The sequence below is a fragment of the Mesocricetus auratus genome, unplaced genomic scaffold (genome assembly GCF_017639785.1).
Source record: "Mesocricetus auratus isolate SY011 unplaced genomic scaffold, BCM_Maur_2.0 Super-Scaffold_100003, whole genome shotgun sequence".
In the NCBI taxonomy this organism is placed as follows: domain Eukaryota; kingdom Metazoa; phylum Chordata; class Mammalia; order Rodentia; family Cricetidae; genus Mesocricetus; species Mesocricetus auratus.
The window spans coordinates 119,582,433-119,605,826 of NW_024429188.1; the positions used below are offsets into that span (position 1 = coordinate 119,582,433).

Below are 23,394 nucleotides of genomic sequence, written 5' to 3' on the forward strand. Positions count from 1 at the left end.
ACTTTGCTACACTGTTTTCTAAATCAGCTGTTATATTTCCCATTTTTAACAATAAAATGTGGGAGTTCCATTTGCTCCAAATCTTCACAAATACTTGACCACATTTTTACATTTTGGTTATTCTGGTGGTTGCACAACAGTCTCATTGTGGTTTCATTTTACATTTCCATGATCAATGAGGTGGTGTGTTTTTCTATTCTATAGCCAATATCCTCATTTGTTTGGCATAATTTTTGATGAACATCAAGTTCATAATTTTCTTCATTTTAATTATTTTTAAAGGTTTCTTTTTATTTATGAGTATATATGTCTGAGTCTGTATGTTACATGGGTATCAGTGAGTATGGAAGCCAGGAATGGGTGTCAGAATTCCTGGAACTTGAGTCACAGGCTGTTGTGATCTGCCATTTGGGTTTGGAAACCAAACTCATCTCTTCTGCAAAAGCAGTATGTCCTCTTAAATGCTGAGCCATCTCTAGACTCCAAGTTCATAATTTTAAAATAGTGAGATAGCTTTTATATTGGTTAATTCTTTGTGTATCCTGAGCTAATCACTTTTATTTCCCTACCCTGAGATTAATACATCCCGTTTTCTTCTTTCTTAGATTTTTATGGCTTTATCTATTCATTTAATGGCTTTTCTCTAAGTGCTTGTTGAGGTAGAATTTCTCCTTATTGCCTCTGATGGAAACATTTTTATGTACTATGATGTAAGAAGTCAGTTCATTCAGGTCATTTTTCACTTCTAGTGATATCATTCCATTCTGTAAACTTCCATTTAGATTAACTGCAGGCTTACATCAATCTAGGAAGTCAAGTCTATTTTATTCTTAAAGCTATATAACAGTTCATCTGAACCAGTTCAGGGAGATATGGAGACAGTAATCAGTTCAGCATGAAGGTGGTGTGTGGAGAAATTAGTTCACCTCTAGGAGTCATCACCAAGTTTCAGTCTGATGGAGCACCCTGTGATTTTATTATCATTATTTATCCCCAGTAATCCTTACCTTCCCACTTAAATATATTTTTATCGTCTAATATTTAATATATTTCAAAAACTGGTTTTGCAGCCGGGCGGTGGTGGCACACACCTTTAATCCTAGCACTCGGGAGGCAGAGGCAGGCGGATCTCTGTGAGTTCGAGGCCGGGCTGGACCAAAAAAAACTGGTTTTGTAAAAACATAATATAATGAACAAGATCCTCTGATGGATTAGATCTGAATATGAAGGAAAAGAGGGGTCAGAAATTACTTCAAACTTTGAGGTCTAAATAAATGAAATGAAGGAATGGCCATTAATAACATGATAAGCAACCGAAGATATGGCTCAGCAGTTTAGAGCACTTGTTGCAGAGGAGGCAAGTTTGAGTCCTAGAATCCACATGGTGGTTCACAACTGTCTGTAACCCTAGTTCCAAGGGATTGTCAGTTTTTATGATCACTGTGGACATCAGGCATGTATATGGTACACATAGATACATGCAGGAAAACATACATGAAATAATCTAAAATATTTTAAAATAATAACATTGATTTTGATAACACCAATCTAGTGGAAAGGGAAAAAATGACTGTATAAGAGAGAAAAAGAGAAACCTCTAGAGCAGTGTTTATCAACCTGTGGGTGTCGACCCCTTTTGGGGGAGTCACATATCAGATATCCTCTATATCAGGTATTTATATTACAATTCATAACAGTAGCAAAATTACAGTTTTGAAGGAACAACAAAATAATTTTATGGTTGGGGGTCACCACAATATGAGGAACTATATTAAAGTGTCTCAACATTAGGAAAGTTGAGAAACACTGTTCTATAGAAACATTTTTAAGAGGAGGAAATGAATGAAATAAAGTCCAAAATTTGTACAGTGGGTTTTATATAGGAGTACAGATGGTTCATTTGTTATCAGTTTTTTGTGAGTCAGAGTAATCAAGAGGCTCTATTCTTTCTCTAGGACCTGTATTGCGTGTTTGCTGCTCAATTCTGCCACCCTAAGTGTCATGTATACTTTCAACTTTTCACTGTACTACAGTAATACTTGTTTTTATACCTCAAAAGTGCTAAACATGCCCCATTCCTAGAGCCTTTGTGTTTTCTCTCTGTCTTTTCTGAGCTCCATTACTAGGCCTCATTATCTTTGTATCTCAACTCCTTAAAAGGGATTTCTTTGACTATCATAGCTGAGTGACCCCCAGTCATTGTTTTATATTATTTTATGAATAGCACCTTTTAAATTATCTTAATTCTTTCACTTTTTGTATATATGTTTACATGTATGCACATTTGTAAGGCCAGTGTCAATCCTGGATGTAATTCTTTGGGAGCCATCCACATTGTTTTTTGAGATGGGTATCTCTCATTGAACCTGGACCTCACCAATTAGGTCAGGCTGGCTGGTCAGTGAACCCACACAAGATATCTGCCTGCTTGTTTCTACATTTACAGCACTAGGATTACAAGTATGTGCTACCACATTCATTTCTAAGATTTATTTTTATTATTTTGAGAAGTGTGTGTGGGTGTGTGTGTGTGCATGCGCATGTATACACATATGTGCATGCATATGGGGATCTGTGCATTTGAGGGTGTTATGTCATAGAGGCCAGAAGAGAGCAACAGATCTCCGGGAGCTAGAGTTACAGGTAATTATGAGCCACCTGACATGGGTAATAGAAAATGAACTTGGGTCCTCTGCTGAACTTAGTTAGGTCTTCATGTTTCCACATCAAACACTTTATTGACTAAGCCATCTCCCTAGTTATCCCTTAATTTATTTTTGTACTAGTAATGTCAAAGGTCACAATAGCATAGGGAAAAAAACCTCAATAGATACAAACCTATTTTGTAGAACATGAGGAGATGTACTCATCCCATAGTCCCACAGCCGCTCCACAGCTGCAATAAAATAGTGCCGTGTCTTCTGTTGAAAGCTGCGGGGATCCTGCTTTATATCTTCACCATAAATGTCAAAATCATCATTTGTTTCACTGGTGATGGAATCATCATAGTCAGTTGCTTCTTGTTCTGACTGAAGAGCACTAAGTTCCCTTTGATGACGTTTCAAGACTGGTGGATTTCCAGAGTACAGTGTTTGGATGTGACTTTGCTTTAACAAAGAGGCTTCTATTTGGGGCCACTTTTGTTTTTCATTTTCCACCACTGAATGGTTGTTTTCATGAGGGTTCAGAGACAAAATGGTGTCCTCTCTCTTAATGGATGTAATTTCTGGTGACTTCTCTTTGGATTTCCACTTATCTTTTGGTATCTGTGCAGCATGATGGTTATCCCAAGAAAGATTATCCAGCAGTTTAGAGGGAGTCTTTTCAGAGCTCTCCCTTGTTCCTTTCAGACTTTTTCCATGTCTCTTTGCTTTATTCCATTTAATAGGCCCCTGTGTTTTCTGAAGAATGACCTCTTTCATGAGATCCAGGTGCTCAGGAGATTCATGGCTAGTTTTTGTAGGTAAAATTTGTTTCTCATGAATGGAAACTTGAGGAGGCAATTCAACTTTGCCAGATTCTTCAGACAAGACCGGTTTCAAGAGAACAATGTTCCCAAGTTTCTTATATGTGCTTGAGTTTGTATTACTTTTCACTGGGGAGGCAAATTTTCCTTGATCAATGATCATCTCCCATGGTAGGATGGCTAAAGAAGAGTTATTTATTTTGGTTTCTTTTAAGAAATGACTGCTTTCTTGAATTTTAGAATTTTTTGTCTTAAAGTCATAAGTGTAGGATGATGCTAGAACATGAAAAATTTTGTCTTGGAATGGGATCCTCTTGAGATCTGTTGGTGGAAATGCTGATGTATTTACAACGTGTAATCCAGAACTATTGGTCTGAGTGGTGCTTTTAGTCATAGAAGGATCTGATAAGGAAGACTGAATAATGGACTTTTCACCTTCTTTGCTATGGTCTATCTGTTTAATGATACTCTGTGTCAAATAGTTCATGGTTTGAGGCCATGGAATTGAGACATTATTTACAATTTGTTGTTTTTCAAGCTCCATTTCTTCTAGTAGGAGTCTGAATTGTCCCAAAGCCCGTTTACTTCGTTGAGTAATAATATTCTTCTGGCTTGGATAGTTCTTTGCTGTTTCTCTGATTTTATTTACCAAGCCTTCTGCATTTGTTCCCTCATTCTCCCTTCTTTTAAAGAAATGGGCCATATGAATCTCTACTGTATTTGTTGAGTTGTTTATTGACCTGATATCGTGAAGTATTGGTATATATATCTCTTCATCTAAACTTACCTTTTGCGTAGTGCCTAGAGAGAAAATGTCTTTCAGGAAGTTCTTAGAGCTAGTTGCTATGTGCACCTGAGGCAAAACTACTTTTTCTTCGATTGATGCTTCCTTCTCTTTCTGAATATCTTTTTCTTGATTGTACATATCATTTTCTTGTACATTAGCCAAAGTGGTAAGAAATATGCTCATGTTGCTTGGGAAAACCCTGTTTTTCAGTCCTGTGTCTTTTGTGAATTCATCCTTTGCTACTATCATTTTATTGTTCTCTGACAAAAAATTCTGATTTTTCACAGACTTTTCTAACATTAAATATACTAATTGCTTTGAACTAGGCCCTTGCTCAGAGATAAAGGAGTTATTTCCATTTGTCTGTTTCATCAAATTTGTTGATTCTAGCAGGAACAGAATCTTGAGACATGGCATGATTGTATTTTCTGTATCTTGTGGAACAGGATCCTCATCTTTTTGATGAAATATTTCTTTATTTTTTGATGAGGCAGTTTTATTTAGCATATGGCTCAGTTTCAAATATGTAGTATTTTTGCCTGAAGGTGTTACATCATGAATCAAAGATGTTAATTCTTGAAGTTCACTATTGATTTTTAAAACAGTATCTTGCAAGCCTGCTGTACTACTCTCAATTGAAGTTGGGCTGTCAATATGAGCTTTTCTATTAGTTGTTGAATGATTATATGTCTTGTTTGTTTTCATCAAAGATATAATATCTTTGAATAAAGTATTATCTTTGGCTAACAAAGCAATTCCATGAGATCTCTTCTCTTTGAGTAATCTATCATTCTCCATTGATGACATATTATCTCCTGGTGAACTTTCTTGATTATTCATTAAAGTTGTTTCCAACAAGTTGGAATCACTATTTACTTCAGTACCGCTTAGAGGTACATGAGACCCAATAAGGGGACATGGTTTTTTACCAAATGCAATGGCGCTTAATTTACTAACATAGTGAACTGACATATCTGGAGATCCCAAACCATCTGTCTTTTCAGAAACTGTTGTCAAGTTGTCTGACAGAATTTTTGTGGTCATTAGATTATTTGGCAAACTAGAAACGTGCAAATCAAGTTTCTTCCACTTTACTTCTATAGTTGTTTCCAACTTTTTATTTGATCTTAACTGGAGGCCTGGCTCAGGAGTAAATACTATTTTCCTACTTTGATGGGGTTCTGGCCTGATTTGGGCCACTTTAGATGGGCCTTCATTGCTGTCAGATGTGTCAGGTGAATGATCATCAGGAATAGCCTCATAGATGGCTTCTTGATCATCTGATAAGGATAAGCCATGTGGAGTAGGATTACTCTGCCCCAAGAGCATCAACAAGTCACTAGAGGAGACACTTTGTACTTTAAGCCTCTCTGTTGTCTCTCCAAACTGAGGCTCAATATTCTCTATATAGTTTTCTAGAATTGTGGTGGCTTTGAATTTCTTTTTTCTAGTGTTAGGGTGATTCGAATTCTGGAAAAAGCTTCTGGGTTCAATGGCATTGTTGTCATTCACCACCTGTGTTGGAATATCTTCATATGTTTCTCCATAATAATCATTAGTGCTCTTGTTACAACTGGAAACTTTCAGCAAGGCTGTCATACCTCTCTTCCGAAAGTCAGAATTATGACATCCCAAGACCCATAGCCCTGAAAATTAGAAAGAATAAAACTCTGGTTACTCATAACCCAGGTTCCATGTAAGTTCTATATTGAGAGTTCTCTTCTATTCCTAGACAAATGAAGAAATGCTAGTCAAGACTATTGCATCATAGGTTATTTGGTCAAATCCTCAACTTACATAATAATTCAGCAATGGTGGTAAAAGTCATTATTGCATTACTGCTACTATGCTATGGATATTTAGATCACAAGAATGAGATACTGAGGTCCACTGAGAGAGCTTAGTGGGTAAAAGTGCTTGATGCCAAGCCCAGTGACCTGAGTGCAATCTTTAGAATCCACATAGTAGGAGAGAATTGAGTCCTGTTGTTTTCCTCTTACCTCTACACTTATGCTATGGCATATGTGCCCCCACACATACACATACACAGTAAAGTAATAAATATAACAAAATCATTTGCAGTGTTCAATTATGTAACATTTAATAATCTATTTCTAATGTAGATATTCTCAAGAAGTGATTATAGAATGTTTCCCAACAAAATAGTGGAGAACAGATCAGTTATATAAACCAGGAACAAGGTTTATTTTGAGGTGGAGAAAAGTCCCAAGCTTATAATTCAAGCTGATAAAACAAGCCCAGAGATGACGACATTCAGACTATAATACATTATACTTTCAATCTCTATGGCGTGTGTTTATGTTGCATCCATACGCCATGGTGTATGTTTGTAGGTCAGAGCACAACACTGGGTGTCAATATATGCCTTGCCTACCACCTTGTTTGAGACAGGGTCTGCCTGTTTTCCTTTGCATATGCCAGGATAGATAGCCTGCAAGCTTCTGAGAACTCTTCTGTTTTGGGTTCCTGCCTTGCAGTAGAAACACTGGAATTGTGGATGTATGTTAACATGCCTGCCTTTTACCATGGGTTCTGTCTGGTGATCTGTGTGACAAGCACTTTACTCACTGATCTATCTCCCCTGCACAAAGTATCGATTATTTAAGGTACTGGGTTGAGATGTAAGAACTAATTATAATGTTCTTTTCTGTTTATATTTAGTCATATTTGTAATGCAAGAAGATGGCTGCATTACAAAAGTTCAGGTAATATGGTTTAACTAAAGACAAAAGTCTCTTCCTCTCTTCTTACTTCTCTTTCATTTAGAGACTGGGCTTGTGTGAGCCCTGCCTGATATAAAGCTCACTGTATAAACTAGGCTGGCCTCAAACTCAGAAATCTGCCCCCTCTGTCTCCTGAATTCTGGATTAAAGGAAGGCATTAACAGCCACACCCTTAACCAAAGTATTTCTGGATTAGTGTTTTAAACCCATGTTAAAAACCTGCATGTGTGTAATCTCAGAGGGTTGGGATGCAGAGACAAGCAGATTTCTAGAGTTTACTGGCCATCCCAACTAGTAATCAATGAACTCTAGGTTCAATGAGAGAATGTGTCTCAGGGAAGCAAGGTGGAATTGAGAAGGACAACCTAATATGATCTGGAAGACTTACTCTTTGACTAAGAGTATTCATCTAAGAGTGGTTTCATAACTATGGCCTGGAATGAACTTTGTAAACCAGATGTAAAAATGAATATGAAAATAAATTTTAGAAGTTAACTGGAAAACTAGGAGAGAAACCAACAAAAATCAAGAAAACAAACAAAAAGAACATACATATAGATAACAATAAATCTTGAAGGAGAAGAGGATGAGAAAAAGTACTTAAAGAGATAGACAAATATTTCTCAAAATTGATGAGGCACAAAATTACATAATGAGGTAAGATAAAATCACACAAAATAAACTACCTTTCTGTCTCTGTCTCTCTATCTCTATCTGTCTCTCTCTATTTCTCTCTGTCTCTGTCTCTCTGCCTCTCTGTCTCTCTCTGTCTCTGTCTCTCTCTCTCTCTCCAAGCATAGAAACATAATATTCAAACTACTCAGAATAAAAAACGAAATAAACACACTTAGGATTATATTAATTATAAACTGTTTGACCTATTTCTCAGGCTTCTTATTGGCCAACTCTTAATTATTAACCCATTCTATTAATCTGTGTATACCCACATGGTCTTATCTTACTGGAGAATACCTAGGCATCCTACCTTCCCAGTGGCTACATGACATATCTTTGACTCTGTCTTCTACCTTTCTCTATGCCTGTTTTCATTTCCCATCTGGCTAAATCCTGCCTGTCCACTGGCAGAAAGAGCTTTATTCATCAACCAATAAGAGAAACATATATTAACAACATATAGAAGGACATTCCCCATCATCTCCTCTTTTCTGTCTAAACAAAAAGGATGGTTTTAACTTTAACAGAGTAAAATTCTATAAAAGAAAACAGTTATAAAGCAAGAACTAACTATAGTTAACAATATTTACTCCACTAACATTTGGCAAAATTTAAAGAAAATACTCTATTATCTACCCTATCTTTGTGAATCTAAAGTTTTATATGTAACCTTTCTTTTATCATAACTAATGAAAACAATAACCATAACTATCAGTCTTCAACTCCATCATAGAACATAGAAGGATAATATTAAACTATAAAATTGATAGAAAAATCTTGCTGCCTGGACAGTCTCACAAAGTTCCTCTGTAACATTGGGGTGTCTATCTTCAGCCTATAGGCACAGAATATCTGGCAGACTTTTTGATGAAGCAGAGGAAGCTTGAAGGACCATCCTGCCCCTTGGCAAGTTCAGCAGTCACTTTTCTTTGTAACCTGGTTGTCCAGTTTAGACAGCTTGTTGTCAAGCAGTCCAGGCAAGAACAGTTTCTTTTTTCTTTTTAAATTTTTTATTTAAGTTAGAAACAGCCTTGTTATACATGTCAATCCCTCCCCTCCTTCCCAGCCATTCCCACCAGCTCCCCCTGTGCCCCACCCAATCTCCACTCTAATTCCCAGGGAGGGTGAGTCCCTACATGGTGGATTTCCAGTGACTGTCATTTCATCCAGAGCAGGGTATAGGCTCTCCTACAAGAGTCCCAACTGAGAGAGCATCCCATATTGTGGCATGGGAACTTAAAGTCTATTTGCACACCAGGGATAAATACTAACCAAGGCCCCATAGATTACCTAGGCCTCCTCACTGACACCCACATTCAGGGGGTCTGGGTCAGTCCCAGGCTTTCCACACAGCCATCAATCTGGGGTCCAAGAGCTCCACCTTGTTCAGGTCAACTGTTTCTGTGGGTTAAACCAGCCCAGTCTTATCTCAGTTCTCTCTTTCTGACACTGAATTCCAAGAGTTCAGTTCAGTGTTTATCTGTAGGTATCTGCTTCTACTTGCATCAGTAGATGGATGAAGGTTCTGTTTCCCAGACTCTCTGGCAGTGGGATTGTATGCTGGCACTCCCCTGATTCATGTCTAAAATCCATGAATGAGTGAGTACATAACATGTTTCTCTTTTTGTGACTGGGTTACCTCGCTCAGGATGGTTATTGTAGTGCCATCCATTTGCCTGCACATTTGAAGATTCCATTGTTTTTTTCCACTGAATAGTACTCCATTGTGTAAATGTAACACATTTTCTCTATCCACTCTTCAGTTGAGGGTCATCTAGGCTGCTTCTAGGTTCTGGCTATTACAAATAATGCTGCTATGAATATAGTGGAACAGACATCCTTGTTGTATGAATGTGCATCTTTTGGGTATATGCCTAAGAGTGGAATTGCTGGGTCTTGAAGTAGACTGATTCCTATTTTCCTGAGGAATCTCCATACAGATTTCCAAAGTGGCTGTACAAGTCAGCACTCCCACCAGCAGTGGAGGAGTGTTCCCCTTTCTCCACATCCTCTCTATCATAAACTGTCTTTGCAGTTTTTGATTTTAGCCATTCTGACAGGAGCAAGATGGTATCTCAGAGTTGTTTTGATTTGCATTTCCCAGATGGCTAGGGATGTTGAGCACTTTCTTAAGTGATTCTCAGCCATTTTAGACTCCTCTATTGAGAATTCTCTATTTAGTTCTGCAGCCCACTTTTTGATTGGATACTTTGGTGTTTTGGAGACTTGCTTCTTGAGTTCTTTGTAAATTTTGGAGATCAGCCCTCTGTCAGATGTGGGGTTAGTGAATGTCTTTTCCCAATCTGTGGGTTGCCTTTTGGTCTTGTTGACTGTGTCCTTCTCCTTAGAGAAGCTTCTCATTTTCAGGAGGTCCTATTTATTAATTGTCAATCTTAGTGTCTGTGCTACTGGAGATATATTAAGGAAGTGGTCTCCTGTACCAACTTGTTCTAGGGTTCCTCCCACTTTCTCTTCTGACAGGATCAGTGTGGCTGGATTTATGTTGAGGTCTTTGATCCACTTGTATTTAAGTTTTGTGCATGGTGATAGACATGTATCTATCTGCAGTCTTCTATATGCCAGCCTCCATTTATGCCAGCACCATTTGTTGAAGATGCTTTTTTTCCATTGTATAATTTTAGCGTATTTGTCAAAGATCAGGTGTTCATACATGTATGGGTTAATGTAGGGGTGTTCAATTCAATTCCATTGGTCTATCTGTCTATTTTTGTGTCAATACTAAGATGTTTTCAGGAGTATATGTTTGTAATAGAGCTTGAAGTAAGGGATGGTGATGCCTTTTGGATGTTGCCTTGTTGAACAGGGTTGTTTTGGCTATGTTGGGTCTTTTGTTTTTCCATATAAAGTTGATTATTGTTCTTTCAACATCTGTGAAGAATTATGCTGGGATTTTAATGGGGATTGTGTTAAATCTGCATATTGCTTTCAGTAAGATTGCCATTTTTACTATGTTGATCCTACCTATCCAAGAGCATTGGAGATCTTTCCATCTTCTGGTGTCTTCATTAATTTCTTTCTTTAAAGACTCAAAGATCTTGCGATACAGGTCTTTCACTTGTTTGGTTAGCATTACCCCCAATGTATTTTATGTTGTTTGTGGCTATTGTAAAGGGTTATGTTTCTCTGATTTCTTTCTCAGCTCTTTTATCATCTATATATAGTAGGGCTAATGATTTTATTGAGTTGATCTTGTATCTTGCCACTTTGCTGAAAGTATTTATCAGCTGCAGGAGTTCCCTGGTAGAGTTTTTTGGGTCACTTATGTAAACTATCATATCATCTGAAAATAGTGAATGTTTGACTTCTTCCTTTCCAATTTGATCTCCTTTTGTTGTCTTATTGCCCTAGCTAGAACTTCAAGTACAATATTGAAGAGGTTTGAGGAGAGTAGACAGCCTTGTCTTTTTCCTGATCTTAGAGGAATCGCGTTGAGTTTCTGTCCATTTAGTTTCATGTTGGCTGTTGTTTGCTATATGTACTTTTATTATATTAAGGTAAGTTCCTGTTATCCCAAATCTCTCCAAGACCTTTATCATGAAGGGGTGTTGGACTTTTTCAAAGGCTTTTTCACCATCTAGTGAGATGATCATGTAATTCATCAGCTTGTTTATATGGTGGATTACATTGATGGATTTTCGTATGTTGAACCATCCCTGCATCCCTGGGATGAAACCTACTTGATCGTGGTGGATGAGTTTTCTAATGCGCTCTTGAATCCGATTTGCCAGTATTTTATTGAATATTTTTGAATCAATGTTCACGAGGGACATTGGTCTGAAGTTCTCTTTCTTAGTTGCGTCTTTATGTGGCTTGGGTATCAAGGTAATTGAAGCCTCACAGAAAGACTTTGGCAAAGACCCTTCTGAATCTATTGTGTGGAGTTCTGTGAGAAGAATTGGTATAAGCTGTTCTTTGAATTTCTGGCACAATTTTGCACTGAGGCCATCTGGCCTTGGTCTTTTTTGGTTGGGAGACTTTTGATGACTGCTTCTATTTTCTTAGGGGTTATAGATCTATTTCAATTGCTTATCAGTTCTTAATTTAATTTTGGCAAGAGATATCTATCCAGAAAATTGTCCATTTCCTTAAGATTTTCAAATTTTGTGGAGTACAGGTTTTCAAAGTATGACCTGATGATTCTCTGGATTTTCTCTGTGAACGTTGTTATGTCCCCCTTTTTCATTTCTGATTTTGTTAATTTTAATGTTCACACTCTGCTGTTTGGTAAGTTTGGATAAAGGTTTGTCTGTCTTATTCATTTTCTCAAAGAACCAACTCTTTTTTACATTGGTTCTTTATATTTTTCCTAGTTTCTGCTTTATTGATTTCAGCCCTCAGTTTGATTATTTCCTGGTGTCTACTCCTCCTGGGTGAGTTTGCTTCTTTGTGTTCTAGAGCTTTCAGGTGTGCTGTTAATTCTCTAGTGTAACTATTCACCAGTTTCTTCATGTGGGCACTTAGTGCTATGAACTTCCCCCGTAGCACTGCTTTCAAAGTGTTCCATAAGTTTAGGTATGTTGTATCCTCATTCTTATTGAATTTTAGGAATTCTTTAATTTCTTTCTTTTATTTCTTCTTTAACCAAGGAATAGTGCAATTGTTTATTATCCAACTTCCATGTGTTTGTATGGTTTCTGCAATTTGTGTTGTTGTTGAATTCTAATTTTAACTCATGGTGGTTTAATAAGGCACATGGAGATATTCCAATTTTTGTACCTGTTGAGGTTTGATACACTTCCAAGGATGTGGTCAATTTTTGAGAATGTTCCATGTGGCACTTAGAAGAAGGTATATCCTTTTTTTGGATGGAACATTCTATAGATGTCTGTTAATCCCAATTGGGTCATAACTCTATTATTTCCTTTGCTTCTTTGTTAAGTTTCTGTCTGGTAGTCCTGTCTAGTGGTAAGAGTGGTGTGTTGACCTCTCCCCCTGTAAGTGTGTGGGGCTTTGTATGTGATTTGAGTTTTAGTAATGTTTCTTTTATGAACATGGATGCCTTTATATTTGGGGCATAGATATTCAGAATTGAAACTTCATCTTGGTGGATTTCTGCTGTGATGAGTATGAAATGCCCTCCTTCATCTCTTTTGATTGATTTTAGTTCAGAATCTAATTTGTTAGATATTAGGATAGCTACCCAGGCTTGTTTCTTGGGTCCATTTGATTGGAAAATGTTTTCCCAACCCTTAACTCTGAGGTAATGCCTGCCTTTGAGCCCGAGGTGTGTTTCTTGTATGCAGCAGAAGGATGGGTTCTGTCTTTGAATCAATTCTGTTAGCCTGTGCCTTTTTATGGGTAAGTTAAGACCATTAATACTGAGGGATATTAATGACCATTGATTGCTCATTCTTGTTTGTTTTGTAATGGTTGATGGTGGTGGAATTATATGTGGATTTCCACCTCTTTTTTCTTTTGGCTGTTGGTAAAGTGGGATTACCTATTGCCTATGTTTTTCTGGTTGTAGTTAACTCCCTTGGGTTGGGGTTTCCCTTCCAGAACTTTCTGTAGGGCTTGGTTAGTGGATGCCTACTGTTAAATCTGGTTTTGTCATGCAATATCTTGTTTTTTCCATCTATAGTGATTGAAAGCTTTGCTGGGTATAGCAGTATGGGCTGGTATCCGTGGTCTCTTAGTGTTGGTAGAAGATCTATCCATGAACTTCTGTCTTTTAGAGTTTCCATGGAGAAGTCAGGTGTGATTCTGATAGGTTTGCCTTTGTATGTTACTTGACTTTGTCCTTAGCTGCTGTTAATATTCTTTCTTTATTCTTTATGTTTGGGGTTATTACTAATATGTGGCGAGGGAACTTCCTTTTGTGGTCCACTGTATTTGGTGTTCTGTAGGTTTCTTGTACCTTCATTGGAATATCTTTCTTTAGGTTGGGAAAGTTTTCTTCTATGATTTTGTTGAATATGTTTTCTGCCCCTTTGAGGTGGTTTTCTTCCCCTTCTTCCATACCAATTATTCTTAGGTTTGGACTTTTCCATGGTGTCCCATATTTCCTGGATATTTTGTGTTACAGATTTGTTGGCCTTAAGATTTTCTTTTGTCGATGAATCTATTTGTCCTAGTGTGTCTTCAATGCCTAAGATTCTGTCTTCCTTCTCTTGTATTCTGTTGGTTATTCTTGTATCTGCAGTACCTGACTGTTTGCCCAGCTTTTCTATTTCCAGCATTACTTCACAATGTTTTTTTTTCCATTGTCTCCATTTCACCTTTCAACCCTTGCACTGTTTGAATTGTTTTTTGTAATTTTTGCTTTGTCCTTTCCTCTCTTTCTTGCATTTGTTGAATTTTTTGGTTTGTCTTTTTTCCATTTCTTGCAATTTTTTGTATTGTTTCATCCTCCATTTCTTGCAATTGTTGCATTTTTGGATTGTTTTTTCCTCCATTTCTTGTATATTTTTTTGTTTTTTCTTTAAGGGATTTTCTCATATACTCTTGGAGGGCCTCTATCATTTTCATGAAGTTGTTTTAATGTCTTTCTCATCTGCTTCCTCCTCAATGGTCTGTTCAGGTCTTGTGAGTGTAGATTCTCTAGTTTCTGGCAGTGTCATATTGGTTTCTCTGTTGGTGGGTGGGTTTTTATATTGTCTCCTTTCTGTCATTTCTTCCTGTGGGTGCGGAAGGAGTCTCTTCCTCTCCTGGTGGGTACATGACCTTGGTTCCTTTTTAGTGGGTGGGAGTAGGTCCAATACCGTGGGGATTTTCCTCTTGCATGGATAGAGGCCGTCCTAATATCAGGACCTTGGCAAACTCTGGGTAGGGTGGACCCTCGCCTCGCGTGTCCTGTGGGTGGAGAATGGAACTTGGAAGCTGGCAGCCTTTGGGCGGGGTGAATTCTGTCGGTCTGGGATCTGGATCCGCAATGGGCAGTCCTCAGGTCTCTGGTGGTTCTGCTCAGGCCACTGAAAAGCAGGCTAGAGACAGACCCATGCTTACCTCGCCTGTCCCGTGGCTGGAGAATGGGACTTGAAAGCTGGCAGTCTCAGGGATGAATCCCGTTGGGCTGGGATCCAGAGCCACCGTGCCAAGAACAGTTTCTTGTCCTAATGGCTATTCCTTTCATGTTGAAGGCAAACTTCATAATGAGTTTTTTCTACGCCCATCTTCCTCTCTGACATAATTGGTGTTCCAGGAGTAGTTGTGTCTTATTGTCATGAAATCCCCTAATAAACCATTTTAAAGGATTTTGAAAGGTTTTGAAGAATGCCTATCCATTTCAAATATATTTCTGTATGTCTAGAAAGCCTAACTAACAGAAGTTTTGACTATTATAGGTGACTATCTATAACCTGTATTTAATTATACACTACATTTTTAAAAGATCTGTACAAACACAATACCTAAACAAGAGTGGAAGTATACATACAACAAAATTGACCTTAAGTTTGTATCAATAAACCAAAATCCATACCAATGCAAAATATTCATTTCTATATCCTATTACCCTTTTTTTAGAAGGAGATCCACTGTGATCATTAACCATTTATAACCAACCAATTTAAATGAAAACAAACATTTATAAACAATATTTGGGAATTTGGGCATAGTTCTTTCAAAACTGCTTCCTGTTGTTTGTAGGTACTGTCAATCCTGTGGAGATCCTTACAAAATCCTGAACCCTGGCCAGATACTGGCAGTAGTGGTCTGCAAGCCTGCATGGTCTCAGCTGTTTTGGATTTTGGATCACTTGGGCCACTGCTTTAGGGGAACTTGTTTGATCAAACCATATTAGTTTGGAAGGAATCCACAGCTTTCCATCTGTGGAAACAAAAGCAGGACCTCTTTTCCAAAGTAATATGTCCTTATACTTAAATTTTGAAGTCAAGCATTTTCAAAATATATAGGTTGGATTAATCAAGTACCATTTATAATCAAATACCTTTTACCAGCTGTTGCTCCCTCCTAAGCAGTCAAACAAATCAAAGACAACACAATAACATATAGTATCCATACTCTCTGTGTATTTTCCATCTTTACATGGCTTTTTCTTATTCTCTACTACTTTTATTTTTGTTTTTTGTTTTTCTGAGACATTGTTTCTCTGTGTACTTGAAGGCTGTCCTGGAACTCTCTCAATACACCAGGATGACCTTGAACTCACATAGCTCTGCCTGCCTCTGACTCCCGAGTGCTGAGATTAAAGGTGTATGCTACCACTGCCTAGATCTTCTATTTCTTTTTTAAGGGCTTTTTATATCCTTTTTCTGTTTTTCTTCTAAGCTACATATGTTTTTAAACACACTGTAAACTGTTTAGAGGATTTTTTAAACCCCCTAATCTGTACCTGTCTTTACTGTATATCTCTATTTTTTTTACAACATTAGTCTTTAATCCAAACTGCATGTCTAGAATTAAAGCTGTAGCTTTGGCGGCTGGCTCTGTCCCATTTCTTGGCTTCTTGAGAATCTAGCTTCATGGTGGAGGTATTGGTGGGAACCATGTTTATTGCTACCAATATGAAAAGTTTCTAGGTCCATGTCACTACCAAAAATGCTGTTGGATACTCATAAACACCATATAAGTGTTCAGCAGCAGGGCCTCTTAAAACAGCCATGTAGTTTTTGCCACTAATGCTGAGTCAGGAAGCCACTCTTAAAGGAGCCACACTTCTACTGGCCTTTAGCAAACAGAACCTGCTTGAAAAAAATGCTGCTACCAAGAAGCCATGCTTGATTCTGTTCCTTCGTGTTCAGGAATCCCTTTTTAACCTTTTGTCCAGGTTTTATGTGGAAATTCTTGCTAAACGTTTGGGTGCCACATCTTGATGGAAGTTTCTGTCTCCCCTGGCCCTGCAAACATTTAGTCCCAAATAAACACACAGAGGCTTATATTAATTATAAACAGTTTGGCCTATGAATCAGGCTTCTTATTGGGTAGCTCTACTAAGTGAAGGTCTAGAAATTATTGGCAGTCTAGAGCCCACTGGCATCATTTAGCAAACATACTTAAAATTATGACTCATGTCAGACAAAGAATTCTTTTTTATAGGAAAGGTTGCATTGCTGCTTTTGTTTGTTTTTTCAATGTTGAAATTGAATGAAGAAACATATATAAGTGCCCACATGAAGAAACTGGAGAACAGTCATACTAGAGAATTAATAGCACAGCTGAATGCTCTAGAACAAAAAGAAGCAAACTCACCCAGGAGGAGCAGACGCCAGGAAATAATCAAATAGAGGGCTGAAATCAATCAAGTAGAAACCAGGAAAACATGGAGAAGAATCAATGTAACAAAGAGTTGGTTCTTTGAGAAAATCAACAAAATAAACAAACCTCTGTCCAAACTAACCAAAAGACAGAGAGAGAGAGCATGCTAGTTAACAAAATCAGAAATGAAAAAGGGGACATAACAATGGACACTGAATAAATCCAGAGAATAATCAGGGCACACTTTGAAAATCTGTACTCCAAAAATTCAAACATTTAAAGGAAATGGACAATTTCCTGGATAGATATCACTTGCCAAAACTAAATCAAGAGCAGATAAACAATCTAAATGGACCCATGAACCTTAATGAAATAGAAGCAGTCATCAAAAGTCTCCCAAACAAAAAAAGCCCAGGCCCACATGGCTTCAGTGCAGAATTCTACCAGAAATTCAAAGAAGACCTAATTCCAATACTCCTCAAAGTATTCCACACAATAGAAGCAGGAGGCTCACTGCCAAACTCTTTTTACGAGGTTACAATTACCTTGATATCCAAGCCACACAAAGACACAACTAAGAAAGAGAACTATAGACCAATTTTCCTCATGAACATCACTGCAAAAATACTCAATAAAATACTAGCAAACCAGATTCAAGAACACATCAGAAAAATCATCCACCATGATCAAGTAAGCTTCATCCCAGGAATGCAGGGATGGTTCAACATTAGAAAATTTATCAATGTAATCCACCATATAAACAAACTGCGAAAGAAAAACCACAGGATCATCTCACTAGATGCTGAAAAAGTCTTTGACAAAATCCAGCACCCCTTCATGATAAAGGTCCTAGAGAGATCAGGGATAACAGGAATATACCTGAATATAATAAAAGCAATATACGGTAAACCAGCAGCTAACATCAAACTAAATGGAGAGAAACTCAACGCAATTCCTCTAAAATCAGGAACAAGACAAGGCTGTCTACTCTCTCCATATCTCTTCAATATTGTAGTTGAAGTTCTATCTAGAGCAATAAGACAACAAAAGGAGATCAAGGGGATACAAATAGGAAAAGAAGTCAAACTGTCACTATTTGCAGATGATATGATTGTTTACATAAGTGACCCAAAAAACTCCACAAGGGAACTCCTAGAGCTGATAAACACCTTCAGCAATGTGGCAGGATACAAGGCAAACTCAAAAAAATCAGTGGCCCTATTATATACAGATGATAAAGTGACTGAGAAAGAAATCAGAGAAACATCACCCTTTACAATAGCTATAAACAGCATCAAATATCTGGGGATGATGTTAACCAAGGAAGTGAAAGACCTGTATATCAAGAACTTTGAGTCTTTAAAGTAAGAAATCAAAGAGGATACCAGAAAATGGAAAGATCTCCCATGCTCTTGGATTGGTAGGATCAACAAAATAAAAATTGCAATCTTGCCAAAGACAGTCTACAGATTCAATGCAATCCCTATCAAAATTCCGGCACAATTCTTCACAGACATGGAAAGAACAATAATCAACCTTATATGGAAAAACAAAGGGCCCAGGATAGCCAAAACAACCTTATACAATAAAGGAACTTTAGGAGGCATCACCATACCTGACTTAAAGCTCTATTATAGAGCTATAGTCCTGAAAACAGCTTGGTATTGGTACAAAAATAGGCAGGTAGACCAAGGGAACCGAATTTAAAACCCAGATTTTAACCCACACACCTATGAACACTTGATTTTTGACAAAGTAGCTAAAACTATACAATGGAAAAAAGAAAGCATCTTCAACAAATGGTGCTGGCATAACTGGGTACTGGTTTGCAGAAGACTACAGATAGATCAATGTTTATCACCTTGTACAAAACTTAAGTCCAAATGGATCAAAGATCCCAACATAAATCCAACCACACTGAAACTCTTAGAAGAGAAAGTGGGAGATACTATTCAACGAGTTGGTACAGGAGACCACTTCCTGAACATAACACCAGTGGCACAGACACTGAGATCGACAATTAACAAATGGGACCTCATGAAACTAAAAAGTCAAAGGACACAGTCAACAAGACAAAAAGGCAGTCCACAGAATGGGAAAAGGTATTCACTAACCCCACATCAGACAGAGGGCTAATCTCCAAAATTTACAAAGAACTCAAGAAGCAAGTCTCCAAAACACCAAAGGATCTAATTAAAAGGTGGGGTACAGAACAAAATAGAGAATTTTCAATAGACGAGGCTAAAATGGCCAAGAGACATTTAAAAAAGTGCTCAACATCCTTAGCCATCAGGGAAATGCAAATCAAAACAACTTTGAGATACCATCTTACTCCTGTCAGAATGGCTAAAATCAAAAAAACCGAAGACAATTTATGCTGGAGAGGATGTGGAGAGAGGGGAACACTCCTCCACTGCTGGTGGGAGTGCCAACTCGTACAGCCACTTTGGAAAGCAGTATGGAGATTCCTCAGGAAAATGGGAATCAATCTACCACAAGACCCAGCAATTCCACTCTTAGGTATACATCCAAAAGAGGCAAATTCATACAACAAGGGCATCTGCTCCACTATGTTCATAGCAGCATTATTTGTAATAGCCAGAACCTGGAAGCAACCTAGATGCCCCTCAAGTGAAGAGTGGATAGAGAAGACGTGGTACATTTACACAATGGAGTATTACTCAGCAGAAAAAAAAACATTGGAATCTTGAAATTCGCAGGTAAATGGATAGCACTGGAAGAAACTATCCTGAGTGAGGTAACCCAGTCACAAAAAGACAAACATGGTATGTACTCACTCATATATGGATTTTAGACATGGATCAGGATAGTGCCAGTCTGCACTTCCACTGACAGAGAGTCTGGGCGAAACAGGAAAGAACCTAAGAGATATGCATAGTACCCAATAGAAGAGGAATGAGGCAAGAACCTCTGAAGAAATGGGGAACATGGTAAGGGGTGGGGGGAAGTCGGAGCTGGGAAGAAAAGAGGGGGGGGGAAGAGAAAGAGAGTAGGTCATGGGGGAACAGGAAGGTTGAGTGGGAGGTAGAATAGGGGAAGAGAGAATCATAGGTTAGAAGACAGATCAGGTACCAGTGTGACCTCTAGTGATCTAAAGGGATGACACCAATTGGCAAGCTAAGCAATAGTGGAGAGACCACCTCGAATACCCATTCCTGATAATGAACTTGATGTCTATAACCATCCTGGAGCCTTCATCCAGGGACTGATGGAAGCAGAGGCAAACTCCCACAGTTAAACACTGAACTGAACCCACGGAACCCAGAGACACAGAGAGAGGAGCGATGAGCAAATTGGCAAAAATGGGCTGGCAAAACCAGCAGAGACAGCTGATCTGAACAGGGGAGAGCTCTTGGACCCCAAACTGACAGCTGGGAGGCCAGCATGGGACTGATCCAGACCCCCTGAGTGTGAGAGTCAGTGAGGAGGCCTGGACAACCTATGGGGCCCTGAGCATTGATCAGTGTTTATCCCTGGAATACAAACAGACATCGTGTGTCCATAACACAAAGAGGGGTGCTCTCTCAGCCTGGACTCTTAGGGGAGTGCCTGGACCCTGATCCGAGTGAAATGACAGACTCTTAGATATCCCCTATGTGGAAGGAAATGGCAATAGGGTGGGAGGCTGAGGGGGATGGTGGGGGAGTGCAGGATGAGGTGAGGGAGAGGGAACTGGGATTGACATGTAAAACAAGCTATTTAAAATTAAAATAAAAAGGAAATATATATAATAGGCAAGAACTGTAATACTGAGCTACAATACTTAGTTGGTACTGTCATATATTACCAATGCCTATAGGGGCTGGCATATAGAATATCCTTAATAAATATTTTAAAATAATGAATAAAATGTACATTTGAAAGTATTATACATACAAAGGTATATATGATAGCATTATTTTTAAACATACCAGTAAAACTTAGAAGAAATACCTTATTTATGTTATGTGTGTCTTTATTGTCAACCAAGTTCTAAGCTCTTTGTTCCTCATTAAAATACTTTCCAATTACTAAAGTCACATATCAAAGTCAGTTGAAATATTTACTGTCTGTCCAAATATGAGGTAGTAGGCACTAAAGCAATCACAGTTGTTAGTGAAATATAATATAAATCGCTAACCTGGGTTTTCCATTGACATAAAGACCGTTTCTCCTGAGAATGGGAACAGAGTAAGTGTATCTTCATAGACCATTTTGTGTTTGAAGGTATATCCAGAGAAGAAGATAGATAAGAAGTCTGTCTGAGCTCCAACACTAAGAATGTACCAGTAGGCCACTTCATGCAAACAAACGGTCAACTGCAAGTTACCAAAGACATAGCCATTGATACCTACAAAAACAATGGGGAACAAGAGATTCAGCTATATCCTGTGCTTATTATTTTGGATTATGATTGTTAGAATACAATTAGAAAAATATCATATATTATACTCAATACCTTATGAGTTATCAATCAGGTAGACTGTTCATATTAAATCACCCAACTCCAATCCCAAAGTAAGGAGAGAGCCATATAAAGAGAAATTTAGATGTACACTATGGGAAGTTTGATGAGGAACAAGGTATTTGTAAGATTTTGAAGCATTTCCTAAAAATTATTAGTTGCAATGAAAAAAAGGAGTAACTTATATAGATAAACCCAAAACAAACGATCAGTGTTAGCATGGTATAATGTTCCATATTCAAAGAAACAAAAGACTAAATACTTGTACTCTGTATCATATGGGATAAATGCAGTGGTAGACACAACTAGAATATATACACCATTACCAAAATGTATTGTATCAGTGTGAAGTATCCACAATTTCATGACACTGGTGATCTAAGACAACTCATATCTTTATTCAAAGGACATATATGAAGAATTACTAAAAACAATAGCGCATATCTCCAACGTATTCTCAAGTAGAAAATAATTGACAAAAGTAGATAGCCAACTCCAGAGGATTGTCCTCAGACCTCCACAAATATACATCATGCTAGCACACATTCTCTTTCCTTTCTGTTATATACACATACACAAAACAAATTTCAAAATGCATCACTTTTAAAGATTTTTATTTTTAATTATGTGTATGTATATGATATGTACATGATTTCAGCTGCATAAAGAGGATATTAGATCCCCAGGAGATGGAATTGCAGGCAGTTGTGAGCTGCCCAACATGAGTTCGGGGACTCAATCTCTTAGGTCTTCTGAAAGCAGAACACCATGTTAACTACTGCACAATTGTTCTCATTAGCTTTAATTGTTGATGTGACAAAGTCTATAGTCATCCAAGAGGAGAATCCTCAAATGAGGAAATTGCCTACATCAGGTTGGTTTGTGGGTGTGATAGCTATTCTTGGTTGTCAACTTGACTACATCTGGAATTAACTAAAACCCAAGAGGCTGGATACACTGGTGAGGAATTTTTTTCTTAAATTATTTGAAACGGGAAGACCCACTTTTAATCCAGATCTTTCTGATATGGGCAGATAAAACTTTAATCTGTATCTTTTGAAATGTGAAGATCTACCTTTAATCTGGGCCACACCTTCAGCTGGTAGCCTATATAAAGGATTTAGAAAAAGGAAACTCTCTTTATTTGCCTAATTCAATTCCATTCTAATACCAAAGAGCCTACTTCTTTGGGATTCTGGCATATATTGAAGACTAGATGAGACATCCAGCCTTATGGGCTGAACAACTATTGGATACTTGGACCTTCCCTTGGTAGATAGCCATTGTTGGACTAGCTGGACCACAGCCTGTAAGTCATTCTAATAAATTCCCCCTTTTATTAAAAAGTAATTTTTAAATTTAAATTGAAAAAATCTTATTTTACATACCAATCCCAGTTCTTCCTCCCTTCCATCCTCTCACTATCTCCCCATCCCACACCCTATACACTCCGCAGGGAGAGTAAGACCTTCTATGGGGGATCATCAAAGTCTGACATATCATTTGGAGCAGGACCTAGGCGCCCTACCTGTGTATCTAGGCTAAGCGAGTGTCCCTACATAGGGAATGGGATCCCAAAGTCCATTCACGCAGTAGGAATAAATGCTGGTTCCACTGCCAAAGACTGCCCAAACCTCCCAACTGACACCCATGTTCAGGGGCCTGGTTGGGTCCTGTGCTGGTTCCTCAGCTGTCCTACTGGGGTCCTGAACTCCCACTTGCTCAGGTCAGCTGTTTCTATGGGTTTTCCCAGCATGGACTTGACCCCTTTGCTCATCATTCCTCCTTCTCTACAACTGGACTCCAGGAGTTTGCTCAGTGCTTAGCTGTGGATCTCTGCTTCTGCTTTCATCATCTACAGGATGAAGGCTCTAGGATGGCATTTAAGGTAGTCATCAATCTCATTATAGGGGAAGGGCACTTAAGGTAGCCTCTCCACTATTGCTTATATTCTTAGTTAGGGTCATCCTTGTAGATCCCTGAACATTTCCCTTGTGCCAGATTTCTCTTTGAACCTTTAATGGTTCCTTCTATTAAGGTATCTCTTTCTTTGCTCTCCTTCTCTGTCCCTCCCTGAACT

General features: G+C 38.2%; 1 protein-coding gene across 3 annotated transcripts in view; it reads right to left on the reverse strand.

Moving 5' to 3' along the window:
* Positions 1 to 23,394, reverse strand: part of F8 (coagulation factor VIII) — a 146,745-nt gene that overhangs the window by 52,001 nt on the left and 71,350 nt on the right. For 2 of the 3 annotated variants that reach the window (XM_040743928.1, XM_040743927.1), the window contains exon 13: positions 2,839 to 5,899. In XM_040743928.1, the coding sequence (XP_040599862.1) occupies positions 2,839 to 5,899 (3,061 nt within the window). Of the gene's footprint in view, positions 1 to 2,838; positions 5,900 to 20,990; positions 21,201 to 23,394 lie in introns of all 3 variants that reach the window. The other variant, XM_040743926.1, reaches the window with a different exon arrangement.